At 42.5% G+C, this 19,526-nt stretch overlaps 2 protein-coding genes across 4 annotated transcripts in view; both read left to right on the top strand.

Annotated features, from left to right (window-relative positions):
• Nucleotides 1–15,662, top strand: HSF5 (heat shock transcription factor 5). 2 transcript variants are annotated; one of them, XM_081889474.1, is made up of 6 exons: nt 1–984; nt 5,891–6,262; nt 9,249–9,346; nt 10,734–11,264; nt 11,798–11,975; nt 13,765–15,662. In XM_081889474.1, the coding sequence occupies exons 1-6, from the start codon at nt 129–131 to the stop codon at nt 13,833–13,835; spliced, it is 2,106 nt and encodes a 701-aa protein (XP_081745600.1). In that variant the 5' UTR covers nt 1–128; the 3' UTR covers nt 13,836–15,662. The 2 variants fall into 2 exon arrangements, with proteins under 2 accessions (XP_081745600.1, XP_081745601.1); XM_081889475.1 differs by having other exon boundaries at nt 2–918.
• Nucleotides 15,663–16,123: 461 nt separating this feature from the next.
• The window catches only part of RNF43 (ring finger protein 43), a 52,486-nt gene continuing 49,083 nt past the window's right edge, over nt 16,124–19,526 (top strand). For both annotated transcript variants that reach the window (XR_014163106.1, XM_081889459.1), the window contains exon 1: nt 16,124–18,940. Coding sequence is in view for 1 of the 2 variants with exons in the window: in XM_081889459.1 (XP_081745585.1) it covers nt 18,704–18,940 (237 nt within the window). In the remaining variant the exon portion in view is untranslated. The remainder of the gene's footprint in view (nt 18,941–19,526) is intronic.

The raw sequence follows: 19,526 nt of genomic DNA, 5'->3' as shown, positions 1-19,526 counted from the left end.
TGGGCCGTCCTGAGGCGGAGGCCATGGGGGCAGGAAACGAGTGAAAGGAAAGGGGAAAGAAGGAGGGGTGTCTCGCTCTGAGGTGCGCGCGAGGCCTCGCCGCCCGTTTCTTCCTCCTCAGAAGCGCCATGGAGGACCCGCTGCTGTCGGCGGCGCCCATCAACCCCAACAACTTCCCGGCCAAGCTGTGGCGGCTGGTGAACAGCCCGCGCTTCCGCTCCATCCGCTGGGACGCCCGCGGCGAAGGGCTCCTCATTGACCAGCCCTTGTTCGAGGCGGAGCTCCTGGGCGCCGGGGGAGGAGGAGCAGGAGGAGGAGGAGCCGGGGGAGGCGCGGCGGCCGTGGCCGTTGGGGGAGGCGGCCCAGGCGGCGATGGAGGCGGCGCCTCGGCCTCGTCGTCGGGCGTCCCCTCAGGGCCGCCCGCCTCCCCGGAGCTATTCAAGACCACCAACTTCACCAGCTTCATCCGCCAGCTCAACCTGTACGGCTTCCGAAAAGTGGTGCTGGGGCCGCCCGGAGGGGGAGGCGGAGGAGGGTCGTCCTCGTCTTCTTCGGCCTCCTCGGCCTCCTCCTCTTCCCCGGCTTCGTCGTCGTCCTCGGCCCCCGGCGGCCCTCTGCACCATTTCCACAGCCCGCACTTCCGCCGCGACCGGCCCGACCTGCTGGTGCACCTCAAGCGCCTGACCAGCGCCAACAAAGCCAAGCTGGCCGCCGGGCTGGAGGTCACCAGCCGCCCGCCCAACCGCTTCCAGCGCCTCCTCAGCACTTCCCTGCACGGCGGGGAGGCCCTCCTGGCGCAGCAGCACCAGCACCACCAGCAGCACAACAGCCCCGCGGGGCAGGCCGCCGCCGCCGTGGCAGCAGCAGCAGCCGCCTCCGCCGCCGGGGCGGCCGCCAAGAGCAGCGACAACAAGCCCGGTGAGAGAGACGGCGCGACGCAGCAGCAGCTCCTGCAAGACCAGAAGGCTCTTGAGCACGTGCAGAGTAACCACAGCCTGCCAAGGGGAAGAGGGGCCGTCGAAAGAGCCTCCAGGGTTCAACCTCACACCCCCAACCACCCACAAAAAAAGCATTTAGTTTCTTGAACAAGGGCAGCAAAAAGCTTTGTGGCACCCGTTTTATGAATCTCTTTAGGCAGCAGTCCTAGCTCTACTTACCTAGGAGTGAGCTCTGTGGGATTCAGTAGAGCTTACTTCTGAGTAGACATTTAAATTGCTTACAGCTTTAATAGTTAAAAATCCCAGTGCGCTGTGCAAAAGAATAAAAAGCATTCAATGCACGTTTTAAAATCCAATATAAAATAACAGTGTAAAATAAAAGTTATCTGTCACCAGTAATATATAGGCCATGTAAATATATTTTTAGCATATGTAGTTGGCATGTGCCTTATTTCCAAATATGAATTAGCTAAAGATGAGGCTTAAAATTGAAAAAAGGCATAAACATTCTGCTTCATCAGAATCACCAAATGTTATCCACAGTTGACAGTACTGTCTGTGTGTAGAATACACATATGTATATGGTCACACAGGTTTGAAGTTCATGTCATAATAAATGTACTAGTCTTTAAGGTGCCACAAAACTTGGTCTGCTGCAGAAACAACACATAGTGACCCCCCTGGTTCTTAGCACCCCTTGCAAAGTTGCTGCCACTCAAAATACATAGAATTGGACTGTATGTTCATGGCCCCTTACAGCAAAATTCACTTTCATTTTTACATGGAAACTCCTAGTCCCACATAACGGTTGGATGTGTGAACGTGGCTGCAGTTACTCAGTGCTGATGTGGAATGCATATGACAGGCGCGCACCAGAGTTTAGTTCTAGCATTCAGATTTAAGCCCCCTATGAACACCTCCCACAAGTTGAAAGCACCTTGGTACCACATGTGGGCATAGTTCCATTCATACACTTGCCTCTCCCCAATTTCCTAGGGTATGAAAATAGACCCTGTTGAAATCCATCTAGCCTCTTTTCAAGTAATCATGCCATTCACTTCAGTTCTAACATTCTCTGAAACAGCCTTTTGCTCCAGATTAAACCTCATCCTCCGGATCTATAATCACAAAAACACTTGTTTGAATCTATCACTGCGTCTGTATGTACTGACTCAAAAGGCAGGAGGAAAATCCATTTTGTTACCATCTTAAGCTATCCAGCTTCTGAGTACCATAGGGAAGCTCAGATACCTCCACAAGCATCTAGTTTATATTAACTAAAATTAAACACGCAACCTCAGAAAACAAGATCACAGGATATTCACAAAGTCATACTCCAGAAGGTTGCTGGTGGTAGCAGGTGCTCTTATCTCCTCCCCTCTCCCACTCCACGTGTTTCAGCTCTGTAATGCCTTAGCTGAGAAGACTCCTCCCACCACAAACTCCATCTACATTACTGTTGCATTCATTGCAATAGAGATGTGGGGCAGGATTCTCTTCTATTGCAAATCAGTGCAGAATAACTCCCCGTTCATGATACTGTCCTATTGCATAATGCATATACTGTAAATTTCAAGTTTGCTTTCCTCAAAGGACAATGGAAAATAAAGAACTTGTGATCGTAGTCAGGGCTACATTTTTTTTTTTTTAGGAGAGACAGGTGGTTAAGTGGACTGAATTTTGCTGCGTAGATATGCCCACAAATATATTTTATCTGCTCCCGACCTTTAGGGCAAGTGTGCACCAGCTCATTTTGTACACTAGCTGTCGCTATATACTGGAATTAGCTGGTGCAGTTTGCATCTTATATCACGTGGTGTCGCCCCCCCCCCAAGAAAAAGTAGAGCACCTTTATAAAGAAGAATTGACTCCTACAATGTCCCATGAGCAAATCAGGTGTTGCTAAACAAATTGGACTATTTCTTATCCTAGCCATTGTCTCACTCTTCCTTTACTACTTTCCTCAGCCCAAGGAATAATGATATTTTTATAGACGCTACAACTAAGCAACATTCACAAGCCTCTCCTCTTTTGCATATCCAGTAGGTTCAAAAATGACTGCACAGTATTTTGAGCCCTAGCCCCAAACCCAAAGAGGAGTAGCTGATGGTCTTACTAGGTTAACGAGACAAAAGGAAAGGAAACAGGAGGCAAAACATTGGGTTGGAGATTGCCCTTCCTCCATTTTTAACACAATATACATTTTTAATTGATATCTATCCTCCCCCCAGCTCAGCCTGAGGAGGAAATGTATAAACATCAATAATGGGTAAAAGTACTGCTAACCTCTGCAGGGAGAAAGAAAGGCTCACCCTTTAGAAGAGCAGTGCATTTGCCTGAGATATACATCTTATATACAGGGACTCTTCACACAACACACAATTCCTACACAAATATCACATCCATACAAGAAAAGCCCACAAATACAATAGAATGTGACAAATAGGAAACTGGTCTATGCAGCTCAGTATTGTCTGCGCTGACTGGCAGGGGCTCTCCAGGGGTTCAGGCAAGGAGTCTCTCCCAGCCCCTTCTGGAGTTCTGGATGTTCGGTATTGAACTTGGGACCTTTTGCATACCACTGTGCCATGGCCCTTGTTATTTTCTTTTTAAACAAATTTATTTAAAACATCCACTTATCCTCAGTTTAGCTCAGGGAAGTGAACAACAATGAATTAAAGCAATGTTAGCTGTTTTAACTGTTTTAACAGTGGAAATGCTGAAGCAGCAGGATATAAAACAAATTGCCATTAAAAATATTTTATCTAGAGATCCTATAGGAATAAAAATAGGACAACTTCTCATGGTCAAAAAACTTTCCTGAAGAGGGTTTTATCCATCAGTAGAAGTCCATTAAAAAGCAGGAAAAACTAGCCTTTCAGAGGTAGTTCCAGGGTGTGAGTGCAGCCACTAAAAATATCCTCTCCCTGGTCACAGCTAAGCAAACTGGGAACCTTGAGGTGAATACGAGGCTTCTGTAAGCAGGCAGGTTTTTACAACAAAAGGCAGTTGTGCTAGTCCCAAATCATGAACAGCACATTGATTTGGGTCCAGAAATAAATTGGAATCCAATGCAATTGTTTCAGTAAAGGATTTATGCCCTCCCAACAGATACAATCCCCTTGCAGCCACCCCGGTTAACAACCTGGCCACAGACTTATGGTAGTTTCCATGCGGTTCTCAAAGGCAGCTTCAATATTCTAGACATGATATACCGTATTTTTCGCTCTATAAGACGCACCAGACCATAAGACGCACCTAGTTTTTGGAGAAGGGAAACAAGAAAAAAAATATTCTGAATCTCAGAAGACAGAACAACTAGAGGGATCGCTGCGCAGTGAAAGCAGCAATCCCTCTTGCTGTTCTGGCTTCTGGGATAGCTGCGCAGCCTGTATTCGCTCCATAAGACGCACACACATTTCCCCTTACTTTTTAGGAGGGAAAAAGTGAGTCTTATAGAGCAAAAAATACAGTAAGTAAGGTATGTGTCATCATGGCCAGCTCTGCAGTCTCAAGGAACAGACGTAGTGTATCAGCTGACAGTAATTTACCTATGGTTTAGAGTTAGACTACTATAATGTATTTTGTGTGCGGTTGCCTTTGAAATAAGTTTGGAAACTCTGGTTAGTTTTAAAAAACCAAACAGCTGTGAGTATGCTAACTGGGAGAGGGTTATAGTAAGAGCTCTGCCTCATGAGACTGAAAGCCTATCTAGTCCAGCATCCTGTTCTCACAGTGGCCTCCCAGATGCCTTTAAGAAGCCCACAAGCAGAAGATGAGGGCAACAGCACTTTATTGATTTGTGTTTCCCTGGCAGCCAGCAGTTGGTATTAAGGGACATGCATAGTCTGAAAGGCCTGGTCTGTTTCTAGACCCAGCTCTGCATTATGGTGCTTACCTTCAGAGCCCTTCAGGGTTTGAGACTGTAAATAATAATAATAAAATAGCAAGCGGTAACCAGAGAAAGGGATGATAGTGTCTCATTTCCAAGGTATGCCTACTAAAGATGCTCTCCTGGCTTTCCGCGCTGATGCTATTTTAGCGTTAGTTAAAGCTCTTTCTTAGTTATTTTAATTGTGAATATTAATTTCTGGTTAGTTTTTTATTTGCTCTTCTGTTTCTTTTAGATTTTATTGGGTTTTCGTTTCTTTATTTTAACATTTAATAACAATAGTGTGTATATTTGTTATAAACTTCCCAGGGATCTTTTTGGGGTGCAGGACACAAATACCTTAATATATAAATGAAAACTATGCAAGGAGCCCCCATCACACTGCACTCCTCCAGTTTCAATTTGCACATATGATTCAAAAGAGTTTGCAACAATGATGTGGCAGTAAAGTCAGGCTATTGGCATCATAGTCCTGCCTGCTATCTAAATGGCATCTTCTGATTCTGAACTGGAAATTCAGGCTGTGTATCCCTCTAAAGTTTAAACTTTGTAGTGAGATTCTGGGCGTAGTTTGATGCGAAAAACAGTAAGGGCTCACAGTTAAATCCTGGATCAGGGCTGTACATATGGATGGATAAATATGTCAATTTCAGTTTCTCATTTTTCCAATCTTAAATCCAGTTCACATTTCTGCAGCAATTTTTTTTTTATAATCCTCAAGAAAATGTGTCAGCTATTAATGTGAATTTCTCACAATAAGCACATTTCTGCATGCAGTTTTGACTATTTTTTTGCAAGCAGTTTCCCAGATGCAGAATATGTTTTTTGTATGTTATTTTCAGTAATAAATGCATTTTTGTGCACACTTCCCCCAAACTCAGCAAATACAATAGAAATAAAAATCATTAAAATCTTTAAATCAGAAATAATTTAAAATGCTTGCTGAAATAAAAAAAGTATTGCTCTCTGTAGTATTTTAATTATAGCTAATATTGAGGTAGCTACTGTTTTATGCTTGTTAATAATCCAGTGAATACTTTATTTCCCTCCCCCTATGCAGCACCGCTGACTTTAGGACAGTTTCACCGGTCTTTTCGGCGAGATAATTTATCTCCATACTCATACCTGTCACCATCATCTCACAACCAAAATACCTTCCCACTGAAAGGTTCAGAACGGACTCCTCTTCCTCCAAGAACATGGCAGAACTCCCTTGGGATGCTCCCAGGGCAGGTGGAGACATCAACTTTTTCTGACAAAGGAGTTCCATTTCCTGTGCTCCAGAGGTTTCCAACTGAGGTAACTTACACTCTGCAGCCCAGCGCTACCTCAGTGCACATTCAGCAAGGACCACAGACGATTGCTGCATCATCCCAGAAATATACCAGTTACGCAGCTTCAGCACCATACTCCCAAGCTTACTACCCAACAGGTAACCTGATCTAGGTATTTCAGAAAACAACAACATACAAGTGTGCTTTAATGCAGGGTGGGCAGAAAGCAGATGGTAGATAATGGATTATTCAGAATAGATTGGGAAGAGTTTCTGACTCCCAGTTGTTTAACAATAGCAAGAATAGACTGCCGCCCCCCTCACCTAAAAAAAAGCCTGTTAGAAGCTTTGATCTGTAGTAATTCAGATATAGAATGATACTTACGTAGGGTATTCAAGTGTAGGGCTCATGGATTATAGGGTAGACCATTTACTCTGCCCCATGAGCCACTATTTTGAATCTGGCTTCCTTCACAGGCACAATTTTGTAACTTTATCCAGTTGCAGGACATTCATTTGGTGGATTTCTCATCAAAGTAATTCCACAAACCTAATTTCTGTCCAGGATTGATATATATTATATATAGTGGGAAGAAGAAAATGTGGATTATTTTTAATCTCATAGTCCCATCCACTGCCCTCATTATATATTTTGGAAGGAAATTTGTGACACTATTGTAGGGCATTTAGTGTGGAATCACCATTCCTCATTTTCTATTTTTTAGCTGTCCATCCACACAACATTGTTACCAATCTTCTTATTTTCCTGGAGGCTTTTCTTATGGCTATTTGAAAAATGGTTCATAGTGCTCCTTTTTCATCTTTTCAAAATGTGTGGTTTAATTGCTTATAGTGGGCAGAGGAATCTATCACCGTTTTTCATATCTGCTGCAATTGTTTTCTGGTATATGGGTTGGGAACGCTGTATTGGTGCTGCTTTCCCAGCAGGGAAACAAACTTCAACTGATCAGTGTTCCTGGATGTATTCAGATCTTACCACAATGGCGTACAACCAGATTCAGAAGAAGGAATATATAAAGTGAAGTGACCTCTGAAATGCAGTGGACATTATGTGAATAATGTTGTGCATATACAATATAATACGTTACATATGGGCAGAGAGACAAAAGTATGAAGTTAACAAAAATATCACAACAGAAGGACAGAAAAAAATTAGATACTCTAAACAAAGTGTATGCCCACTAAGGAACAGGCATGGCTTATGGCTCTTCCTTTGTTCACCTGAAAATTATGTTACAGTACTTCCCACCTTTGCCCCCCATTGTTTAATTCATTCATTCAACAATGGGGGAAAAGTTTGTATGCACAGATCAGCTCTTGTGGGAACAAAAAAAGGATGCTTCACTTGGAAGAGATTCATCTGCTAATTGGAAGCATACATGCAGAACAATCTGGCTTACACATCCCTCTGCAGCAGGCTTGTTTGGAAGAGTCCCAAGAAGAGCAGCAGGTACGCAGCCGTCTCTTTTTGTGGCTTCCTTGCTAAGATTGGGTTTTAGGTACCATTACTGGAGCCAGGTTGGGACAGATAGATCTGACCTATGGGACACAATTTATTGTAGAAATGTTGTGGAAACCAGCCCTGAGTCTGGTTACTCACCATTCTTGGGCTTGGAAGGTGTTTTTCTGGGTCATATAGAGAGGTAACCCCCATGAGGTCTTTTTTGCCAATATTCAGAGCATGGTGCTTGGGCTATCTACATGAGGTTTTACCTGCAGCAGGCACCTCTAGCCTAGATTCATTACTTGCCTCTTATTTGAAGTGCATTACAAGCTGCCATGCCAGCAGTGAACTGATTTCATTTTAGTTTGGATGAGACAAGCAGTTCTTTAAATTTTAGAGCTTTTGTTTACAACACAATAAGTTTGCAATTGCCACTCATTTGTTGGGAGAGTATGGATCCTGATATATCTTGAGGGTTTTTCCGGTCCTAGTTACAATAGTAGGAAAATGTAATTGCCCCTTGAGCTAGTACCACACTTGTGAACATAAGTTGGTTGCCAAATTACAGCAACTGCCCTGTGGGAAGGGGCCTCTGATGCCTGCTCCTGCTCCAGTGAGGCTGGTGTAGTTCTTGGGTCACCTCCAAACTGTTAGTTTTCTTAAGGGATTCAAGCACATACCAGAAAATTTAGGTTTGCACAAGTAAAGTGGATTAAAGGGCTCTCTTGCCCCAGTGAGAGAAATCCACTTAAAAAAAATAAATAAAGCTGACTTGTTGCAGTTGGAAAAGTGATGGGAAAATGTGTGGGATGAACACGGGATTAACAGGCAACACCTCACAAGCAGATCAGAATGAATTTTCAATGTCGTATAGTCTCTCTGCAAAATCAGAACTCATGACCAGTGAAGACTTGATATAGTCTAGCCTCCATGTAAGTTTGTGCAAGCAAATGTGGAAGAGCTCTGTTGTATTTTATAAGTGCTGTTAGCCACCTTGAGGACACTAGTGAAAAAGCAACTAAAGAAATAATACATGAGCGCAGCGTGGAATTTATTTGTTTAACAAAATTTATGTAAAACCAAAGAAACATCAAAGTGGTTTACCAAAAAGTGGAATAGGCTGCATGATTGTTATATACCTTTTTAAAGTGTGCTTTGTAAGATCACTGCGAAAAGCAGTACAAATCCATACTCACTCATCCCACTGGCTGATGTTCTAAATAAATTTTATCATTTATGTTCATGTATGGTTTGAATGTCTTCTAAATTAAGAAAGAAAACTGGAAACAAAATAAGATAGACATTTATTCATACGTCAAAATCTAGACATTGTTGAGCAGGACCATATACTTTTCAGTAGAGCATGGGATTTTTAAAACGGAAATAGTAGCAAACATCAGCAAAGCTATTCTCTCTTTTGGCAAGAGTACCCTGCTATTTTTGAAACCCTGTGTTTTTGCTTTTTATGTACGTCTTTGCCAAGCTGTGCATTCCTCCTCTTTAATACCTCTCTGAAACCAGGCTGTTCCTTCTCCATTATGTGCAGATGGAATATTGCATTTTTGTGCTAGTTTGGAGCTAGTAGAACTATAGTATGTATTTAAAAATACAATCCAGAGAGGTTTATTAATGGTTGGGAAAGTTTATTATTATTAGTTTACCTTTTCTTCCCCTTTCCAGCTGTATTACAGTGTTGTTCTCCACCTACCCACATGGATCCCTTAAGTGGCTGTGCTAGTCCTACTGCCTCAACCTATACACACTGCAGTTATTTTCAGGTGAGTCAAATAAGCAAGTACATTGGCCATGATCTAATGAGCCACTTTAGGCATACCTAATGCAATATTTGACTTTGAAGAGCAGACTCTTTTGATGTGCGCATCGCGAACTGTTTTTGAAGTTCTCCTCTGTTTCAAAAGTGGCTTGCTATATGCCAGAGAGGACCTGCAGATCGAGAAACACAAGATCAAAGCTTCCTTGGTCACACAGAACAAACTGAACATGTCTTTGGATCATAGCCCATGTATCAAAAGAGTTTCATTCTGGTTCGCTACTTCAGCTAGATATCAATGCATAAGAAGCGTTGTTTTGCAAAATTGAAAAGTAAATGGAAAGAAAACACTTCATATAGTCAGAGAGCTGGAAGGGACATTGTAGGTTATCAAGTCAATGTAAGATCTGCAATGGAAGAGACAACTACAGCATCCTTGACAGACGTCCATCCAGTCTCTGCTTAAATAATTCATAAATGCAAAAATAGCGTGTGAACTCTTTACATTGTTTTGGAGCCAACTGGATTGATATAAACAAGTACTCACAAATAACTATTTAAGTTTCAAAGAGAAGTAAAATTACTTTTCCTTTTAAAATCATTTTCTTCTAAAATCGTTTTGCCTTACAAAAACCTTAACTAAAACTGTCCTTTGTTTTAGAAACATTTTGTCTGAGGCCTTGTTATTCACCCCATGTCTCATTGCCATACCACTTTACCCAGTATAGGGAGTAGGATGGGTCAGTTAAAGTCCAGAAGGCTAAAGGGCTGTTTAGTGGAGGCAGCCAGAATACACACACACACACACACACACACACACACACCTGGTGGGCTTGGCTTGGCTTGACTGTTTACCTCTCTTCTCTCACAGTGCAGGCCACAATCCTTTCCATCTGATGTGTTCATGGTATTGAAATAAAACATTTTTGTTTTTAATGAACATCAAAAATGCAGCAGCTCAGTGGTAGAACACCTCATTGAAAAGTTATCAGGTTCAATCCCCAGCTTCTCCAGCTAAATCTTTGTAAATCATCATCATCATCTCGATACATCAGGGTATCTGACATAGTATAAGAAGCTTTCCATGTTCATATGTTCCTAACCCAAAAGGCGTTAATAATGCTTCATGCCCTTTGTCTGCTCCATACTTATAAATTACACCTCATTAGACAAGGCGTATTGTTCATTTGGTTTGACAAATGGAAATGTTTGAATTATTAAGCCAAACCAGAATGATAATGTTAACATGGTTTTAATGCATGTTTGTATATGATTTGGTGGCATTTAACATTGTTTGTGGAGGGCTTAGTTGGCATTGTTGAAAGAGCATAACGTATATGCCAAAAACAAATAGATAAATGGAATAAATATATTTGTTGCCTTTACCTTGCCAGAACCCACCAATGCAATCTTCATACCCTGTTGAATTTCTACCTTCTAACTGGTCCTGCAACACCTCTGATGAAAACAAGAAGACAGAAGTAAACTTGGAGGCTGTCTTCCAGATTGTAGATGAGATGCATTCATCTCCCAAGTTGGAAATGGTGAAGGTGGAACCAGTGGAGAGCCAGTGTCCAACTTCACAGCCAAACCGAGGCCAGCAGTTATTAGTTAATCCGGGGAACAATGATGCACCTTCTTCAGGCCAAACTAGCCACCTAGAACCTCTGACACCTGTGGGCTCAGATATTACATCCTTTGTGGTGGAATCAGAGCAAGCTATAGCATGCTCCTTGCCGCAGTCTCCTGAGTTTATTTACACTATCCACACCACTGAACCAGTGGAGAATACTGCAGCGCAAATAGTGCAGCAACCTGCAGCCACGCAGCCAACAGCAGCAAAGCTGAAAGAACAGCTGAACCAATCTTCAACACAGTCTTCCATGGTGTTTGTACAGGAGGAACTTCCCTTCAGTCAGCCGCAGGTATGGTGTAATGCAGTGCAAAGGGGTACAACATTCTGCAGTGCTAACCTAGCCTGAATCTTTTTATGTGACAAACCAATATTTATATTACTGCCAGTATAACTTATATTTATAGCATTGTTCATTTTCCAAAGTTATAAACATAAATATTCCATACTGCATGTCACATAGACTATTTAGATCACTGTATAGGTTTTGCTGAGAGACGTAATTCAGAAAGCTAGTGTGGTACAGTGGTTAGTGGGCTAAGACTGGGGAGACTTAAGTTCAAGTCCCCACTCAGCCAGAAAGTTCTCACTGGTTGACCTTGAGACAATCCTTTTTACTCAGTCCAATCTTGCTCACAAAATTCTGAGTACATATAAGATAGGGTGTAGGGAAAATGCTGGTCACTTTCTTGGTCTCCTTAAAGTAAGGGCAGGATAGAAATGTTTCAAATAAATAATATGGTGTAAAGTAACATCTTCAAGGGACTGTTAAAAGGACATTTATGTGAACACTTCATGGGGGATTTTTTTGTGCATTTTTTAAAGGAGGATCCCAGTATCAAGTGTCAGACAAATCCATCAGAGACAGTTGTGTCTTCAGAGCAGATAGGATTCCTCCTTTCGGAGGTGGGTCCTCTCAGCAAATGTGCCAAAGATTCAGTTTCCTCCATCCAAACCAAATGCAGAGAAAGAAGGAGCAGTTCACAGAAGGGCAAATCCCCTGGTAAGAATGGCAGGCGTTAAGGATTTGTTGAAACAAATGTATTGTTATGCGCCACCTCAATCTCTGAGCTGTGTGAAATTCTTGGGCTTCCAGGTGCTTACCCAGGGGTTGTGCTTTCTTTTGGGAATGAGGCACAGCAGAGACTGAAGTGTCTATGATATATGGTTTATTTACACATATATACAACCAGAGCCTACAATGGAAGGGTTAACAGTATTAGCACCCCAAGAGGTTTTTGTTTCTCCCATAGCCACAGGCTTGGATTCAAACAGACACCAAACATTGCTTTTGGCTCTCTTACTAGCTTGCTGCTTTTCTTCTAGGTCACACCCCTCCTAAACTCTAAATTCATTTGCTGGATATAGGGATTAATGGGATCTGGTACCCATAAACTCAAAGCAGTTTTTATACTAGGAATGTGTACCAGCCATAAGATTTGACTGTTGCTTTGTGTCTCTCAGGACTGGATTAGATTTGTTAAAACTGAGGGTGTTGTGTTCTCCACATTCACTGAATAAAATTTGCACGCATAGCAGATCATCCAGGGGTTTTGTGCAGAGCACCTTTAAACTTTGATTTTTTAAAACAAAGGGAAAGTCTACATTTTCATTTTCTGTCATAGTTGAATGCAATTTGCAGGTATGGTCACCCCTTCTGAGGGAATGGAGCCTGCCTAATTTCACAATGATGGCTGTAGTGATTCTCCTGCAAGGACAGAATTTACCATTTTGGGGCGGGTCCATAGGGGATGGAGTGGGATGGTGGTGGAAGAAAGAGCATATATCCCTAGGAATGGGGTGGGCATGTATCACACCCCAGCAAAGGCTCAGTATTAAAGATGGTTAGCACTAACAAGAGTTTATTCATAATCAAGGTGTGAAGTTGGTTCATAATCCTGGTTAGAGAATGCATCATGATTAACCTTGGTTCCAGTGTAACCTTTAACAGTGCTCACTGAGGAAGACATTAAACATGAGAGGCGAGCAGGTAGGGGAGGGAGTGTAGGATCTGCTGACCTTCTGCTGATCTCTGGACAATGATTAAGGGACAGAGTTAAATCTCTCTTCGCCCTGTCAGTAATACATTTTTAACATGAAGCACATTGTAGATGAGTAGGGGAGAACTACATGTTACATTACACACTTGTGTCATGAAATCCTGATCCTTTGCAGAGCAAACCCTGGAAGGCGTGCACTGCACTAGGCAAGGGTTTGGCAAAAAGGTAGAGCTCCATCATTCTCTGGGACTCTGCTCGTACAGAAGTTGTTGTTTAATTTATGAATGACCTTTTGCAAGTGTTTCAAGGCAGTTAATAAATATGCCATAAATACTGCTAAACAAATTTAAACCACACAAAACAACTAAATATAGATTTTAAAATAATACAAACTGGGCAACTGGACTGAGATTTTTTCATTCAGAAACAAAAATATCTTGAAGTGCTTCTAGATTGTATAGACCCCGCGTACCTCTTGTGTGCTGTTCCACAGAACAGGGGCACCCACCCTGAAAGCCCTGCTCTAAGTTACTACTGAGTGGGCTGGCTGGATAGCTCAGCTGGTTAGAGTGTAGGCTTCTGTTACTGCTGCCAGTGCTCTGGAACCATTTTTAATTTACTGACATGGGGTTTGAACCTCCCAAGGATAAAGGCAGGTATTGGTGGGTGAGTTTCATGTGGAAAGTAACTGCAAGGGAAGGCTTGAGCACTCATTTCTGCCTCTTAAGATGTAGCATGCATTTCCAGTGCCCTCCAAACCAGATATTGAATTGCCCTTTCCATTCCTCCTAGATCTACATCTGCTAGTGGATGTGGCTTGCAAACAAGAACATTTTCCAAAGGAAGAAGAATTAAGGGAGTGAGAACTTGGTGGAAAGTGTGTGCAAATGCTGAGTAGTGGCCATCTGGGGAAGAGCAATGCCTTTCACTCCAAAAGGACTTTGGATACTTTTCCTTTGTTATTAACAAAACACTCTCCTTATCTGGTCATTTTTGTTTCACATGTAAATAGTCCCGTCATTGTTTTTATTATACCTCTTTCATAGGTTTAAATATTTTTTCTGGTTAATTTCTCCTGATTTATTTGCCCAAACTCTTTAAAAGTAGAAAACATGGTCTCTTGATAAACAGAAAAACTTAACATTCTCAGGGAGCTGTTCCAGTTGCAGAATGTTCTTTGTTTTGCACTGGAATGTCTACACTGTGTTGTAGCAAACAGCAGCAGCAACTTCTCCCACCCTTAGGACTGTTTAAAATTCATTTGGAGAGCATTTAAAGGTAGAGGGTTTTCCAAAACGAACAGAACTCAAAGGAACTTGAGGTCTCAAAATCTGAGGTCCATATCGGTCATTAATTCTAGAAAGGCACTCAGAATGATGAGCTCATATTCTAGGTGATTGCACAAGAAGTTTTCTTCTTTTTTGCATTTGTTCCTTTTCAACAGCAAATATTATCTTGTCTAAGAGAACAGCTGCTGCATATTTTATGTTAATGTAGCATTCTTGGGTTTTAATAATTTCCTCATTCTAGAGGCACTTTATAATAATTAGTTAAGGCAATTGTTGTTTTACTATATTGCTTAGTTTAAATATATCTTCTCAGGCTATTTTAACTTGTTTAACATAATTATATTTATTGATAATATATGTTAAAGAGCCATGTCTTTGCACTCCTATTTATTTGTGTTGTAAGTATATTGGAATGTGTGTGTGTGTGTGTGTGTGTGTGTGTGTGTGTGTGAATGATGTAGCACGATGAGAATGTGCTTTAAGCTAGTTCACTCATATTTTCAGTGTCAAATTCTGCAACTGTGAAAAATGCACAAGAAAGTACTTGAAAAAAGCAGAGAGAACAAACAGATCTGCAGCTTATTGCTCTCTTACATTCGTTATCTCCCAGTACCCATGTGAACAGCAGGATGAACTAAGGTCAGATGTACATACTCGGCTGGAGCCTCATATTAGACAGAGATCTTAATGTTATGTCTTTTCCTTCAGAAATGCCATTGCATATCTTACCAGATATTTTGAATACCTTGAGATAGCTCTCAATTAGTCTTCTGCAACCTTGTTTGTCCATCTTGAAATTCAGTATTATTTTAAAACAAGCAGGTCAAATTGAGCTGGGAAATGCTATTGTAATCAGGGACTATCTAGCAAGGTCTCTGAGATGCTGAAACTGAATGGTAAGAGTTGTAGTAGTCATGTTGCTTGAATCCAAAATAGCTTAGCGATGGGTGTTTGGCGCCAGACTAGTATTGATCCATATTAATGCAGGCAAAACGGATTTTTTGACACTCCTTCATAGGATTATTCCAAAATATCTCTAGTAGTCATTTATGAGCAATCAGTAAAGTAAGAGCTTTCACATGGGTCTGTAGTTTTAAAGCGGAATTAGGAAATTGTATTTATTATCTTTCTCCTGTCCATGAGCTAATTGAAACAAAGAGGCCAAGGAGCTGGATCTCCTGTCATATTTATAGGCACAGTTATTTAATTTTACTGGCTCTTGTAAGATAGCAAAAGAGAAAGGACATTCACACTGTCTAAAGAAATCTGCATAGAAATCTGCACAGTATCGCGGCAACTAATAGAACAGGGTTAACTCTCCAGAACAGGTCTTCTCAGTGTTTCCACAGTTTTAGCCCTAATGTATGTAGTCAATAAACAATAAAGTGCCCACTCCAAAGATGTCTACTGTTTCATAGTTTGTTTTAAACTGAGTAGTGAATTACAAAAACATCCCAGCCACTAAGTGTGAAAGGAGACTTGCATATCCACTGAATTGTAACCTTCTACTGTAATGGTACAATTCTGTCTTAAAGATCCAACAGCCAAGAAGCCTTAGGAAGTGATGGAGGTATTGTTCTGCCGCTGAAGACAAAGCCACACCAGTGGAATGACTGGCAGACCTCCCCTAGTATGTTGGTGGAAGCCTCCGCCAGTGTGGATGATCTGGAGTGGACAGAAACAGGGTGTATTGTGGGCATAAAATTGTTACTCTGTATTGCTCCTCTTTATTTAAAGCAAGAAGTTAGAAACCATCGTACATAACACTTTCAACCTAGATAATGTCAGATAATTAAATAACAGAGTTCACAGAACTATAGTACTGTATCCATATTCAGCTTGCCACAGTTGTACAAAAGGTGAAGCTGGCTAAATGTTTGGATTTTGGCAGTTTTCCTTCTTTTATTTCAGATGATATAGTTTTTCTCTGTACCTAAACTGATTTTATTGAAAAAATAGATTTTGTCACAAGTTTCTGTACATTGCAGGATACTTGACTTTCTAGTAACCTGAACACTGTAACCAGTATATCACATGTGAAGTTACAACTCCCACTTGCAAACTTACTCACCTCTTAGTGATGTCAGAGGAGAATAATACAGTAGTTGAATTCCAGGTCTCTGACATCAGCATGACCTGAAATCTTCTTTGCAGTGGCTACGGCGGGGTGGGGTGGGGTGGCGGCAGTGGTGGAAACATCTCCTGAATCAAAATTAACAAGAGCTGAATAAAAACTGTGGGATACACAGTTCTCTCGGCTGTGAATTGCTTCTTGCTCCTGTGTGGAAGTGACTTACAGATACTAGCCTCTGTGCTATTTAAAGTGCTACAGTGAAGCTGGTTAGTCTACATTGGCAAATGAAGGAGCCCTAACAAATTTTTTGGACTGAACTCATTTGACTTTTAATTTCCATCTGTGCTCTTGTTGCGTGCAGTTCTTTGGAAGGGAGAAGTGAGCAAATCTGGCTTGCATAGAACAGATGATTCGGTTGTCAGAAGCGAAGTGAAGGCTGTACTTGAATGCAGTTTAGCCGTGGATCAGGAGAGGGAGTCTAGGAGCTCTGAAAACCAGATTTAGGGGGTGGGGTCGTTGCCTTTGGCTGCTCCACCCTCACTTTGTGTCAGCAGGTAGAAAGTGCTTGCAGTCCCAGGGGAGGGAGGCAGAGAGCAGAGAGTACAAGCTACGAGCCACAGGTTTTTTGGAAGGGTTTTTGCCTCCCAGGAGCTGATCCAGTGGTGCTGTTCTGGAAAGGAAGCTCTCCCACGACCTCTGCAGAGCTGCCCAAGTCCACTCTACCCCACGGGTCCCTGCTACTCCTTTGAAGAACAGGATCACATTCTCCCTTAAAGCAACCTTCCGAAGTTTGCCGCTGGATTTCTGCTGTTTGAAGCAACTTCTTTCCTGCTCCCTGCTCAGACTTGCTTACTGTATCCGCTGAAAGAAGGGGAGGTTGTTCTGCTCAAACTCAAAAGGAGTTTTCAGAAGTGCTCCTGGATTCCTCGCAAGATTTTTTTAGGTTGCTTTGGAAGCTAGATTGTCGCCACGCCTGGCCCACGAGTCTTCAGCCTGGAGTCAATTTTTCCTTCTGATTCAGACTGGAATTTCACATTTACCTGTATAGAATGTCTCTGCAAGTCTCCTCACTCCCCCCTCACTCCCTGAAATCTGTAAGTAAGATTCAGCACACATTTTGATTGATTACTGAAATATTTTTTTGTCCAGGATTTGTAGTGAACCTTCCAGCTGTTACTTAAATCCATGGAGGCAAACAACATACCAGGTTTGCATGCCACTTAAAAAAAATATTTTCCCTCCTTTAATTGACTGAACAAACATTTTCACAGATAAATGTCTATGACTTTGTGCAGTCATGAAGATTTCCGGTGGATATTTTTCTTCTAATGTTTAGGATGCCTTCTTTCATGTTTTCAGTAATGCACATCTAAAAGCGGATATATTAATTTTGAGATTCGTATAGGAATGGAATGGAATAAAACGCACAGGTGTCTCTCTCTGTAGTTGTTTTTCCTGTTTGGGGCCTTTTTAAATTTCCGAGATCTGAAAAACATCTGAGCAATGTCTTGTTCCTTTCATGAATTTAGGGAGTTGCAGATTATACCATCTGGATTAAAAATGACAAACGGGTGGAAAATTCCAACCTAGAAGATTGATTTTAATACCCACAACCAGGTGACTGAGTTGTTGGCACCAGAGGCAGGTGGAGAGAAATAGATGAAGACATAGCTGATGACAGTGATCTTAATTTAACATGAAAAAAACTGGTTGACTGTTCTGACTTCTAAATGGAGCCCCTTTCCAGTCACCATTGCCTGTTCATGTGTGGCATGAAAAGGAGAGAGAGACAAGAATAGTTAATGTTCTTGGAGAGGAGTAGATGGGAAAAGTAACTCACTGGTCAGAAGTCAACAAGGGCTGCTAAGGCCATCTGATATCAGGAGATTGGCCCTGTTTGCCATCCTAGGATATAAGAGGCTAAAAGGATTTGGGAAGCAGAGATTGCCTTTCCATGGGGAACTGCCTCTCTCCAACCACCAGTTCTGACACCCTTCCCAGAAGAACCCAAGAGCTCTTTGTACCCTACGCTCCCCGAGCCCCCTTGGTTCTGCTTACAACGTCTGAGTTCATCTGGAGAAGGAGGAGGAGGAGGACCTGACCTGATCCTTGTAATCTTGTGGAGCTTGAGGCCTTCATACACGTGGCACGGAGAAACCCTCCTAGCACGGGGGAAACAAGGAGAACCCGGAGGTAGGGACGGCAGGTAACCCTGCTCTGTTTTCTCCTCTGACCCATTGATTGCCGCTGCCACACGGAGGGCTTCTAATCCTCAACAATTTTTGCCTGTTGTTGGAACCTGCTGGCGGGGTGAGGACACATTCCTGAGCAGTATGTGTGGCCGGAGCGCACTGCTGCACCTGGGAGCATGAGTGTTGGCCCCCAGCTACAGCTGGCAGTCCTCTGGCCTTGGCTGCTAATGGCTACGCTGCAGATACGCCTGGGCTACTCAGGACTGGCTCTGGTGGCGGCCATGGAAGCCGAGCGCTCTTTGGCCCAGAAGGCAATCATCCGGGTGATCCCTCTGAAGCTGGAGCCCCTCACACTGGAAGGAGTCTTCGCAAGTGTGGCCGAGGTCACCCCAGCTGAAGGGAAACTGCTGCAGGTAAGAGGACCTTTATTCTGCTTCCCCCCAGCCCCTCTCCCTGCCCCACATCTGTCCAGTGGTTGGTCTGTTGACTACAGGGGTCTTCCATTTCACCAAGAAACTAAAGCCTCAGAGTTTTCTTTCTTGTGGAGGTGCCCACCTGTCTGGTTTTCAGTGTTGTTTTTTTCAGAGTGATAGATGTGCTTTGAATTACTCCTCTTTCGGCTGCTAGGCAAGTATAAGGTTAGGGACATGTGGCTTCCATGCAAAAGTGTGAATTCTCTTTGTGAGTGAAATGTGAAGGCACCAAATACCCGAGGCACTCTCTCTCTCTTGGATGCATCATTTTGGTCTTCCTCCATTACATCCAGAAACCTTTCCTTCCATTTGGTTTCTTTTGGTGACAAGGTGCTTTTCCAAATAGTCACCTCCAGTGATCTGCTCCCTTCTCCTGTCCCAAAGAGCTGTGTTCTGAAGTGATGGCCATGTACCTTCTGACCATGAGTTTCTACTATGACTCAGAAACCTCAGTCATGGGTCCTCTTGTTTTGGTCATGAGAGGGAGAGATGCACGAAGGGGATTCTTGCAAATGGGAAAACCCAA

This window comes from Podarcis melisellensis (assembly GCF_964234715.1).
Source record: "Podarcis melisellensis genome assembly, chromosome: 15".
Classification (NCBI taxonomy): Eukaryota; Metazoa; Chordata; class Lepidosauria; order Squamata; family Lacertidae; genus Podarcis; species Podarcis melisellensis.
Note: the sequence above shows the minus strand (reverse complement) of the source record. Positions and strands in the feature narration are given on the sequence as shown.

Coding starts and splice junctions, on each gene's coding strand:
- HSF5 (XM_081889474.1), top strand. CDS start 129: ATGGAGGACCCGCTGCTGTCGGCGGCGCCCATCAACCCCAACAACTTC. Junction 11,265..11,797: donor TTCCCTTCAGTCAGCCGCAG/GTATGGTGTAAT, acceptor CATTTTTTAAAG/GAGGATCCCAGTATCAAGTG. Junction 11,976..13,764: donor ACAGAAGGGCAAATCCCCTG/GTAAGAATGGCA, acceptor CATTCCTCCTAG/ATCTACATCTGCTAGTGGAT.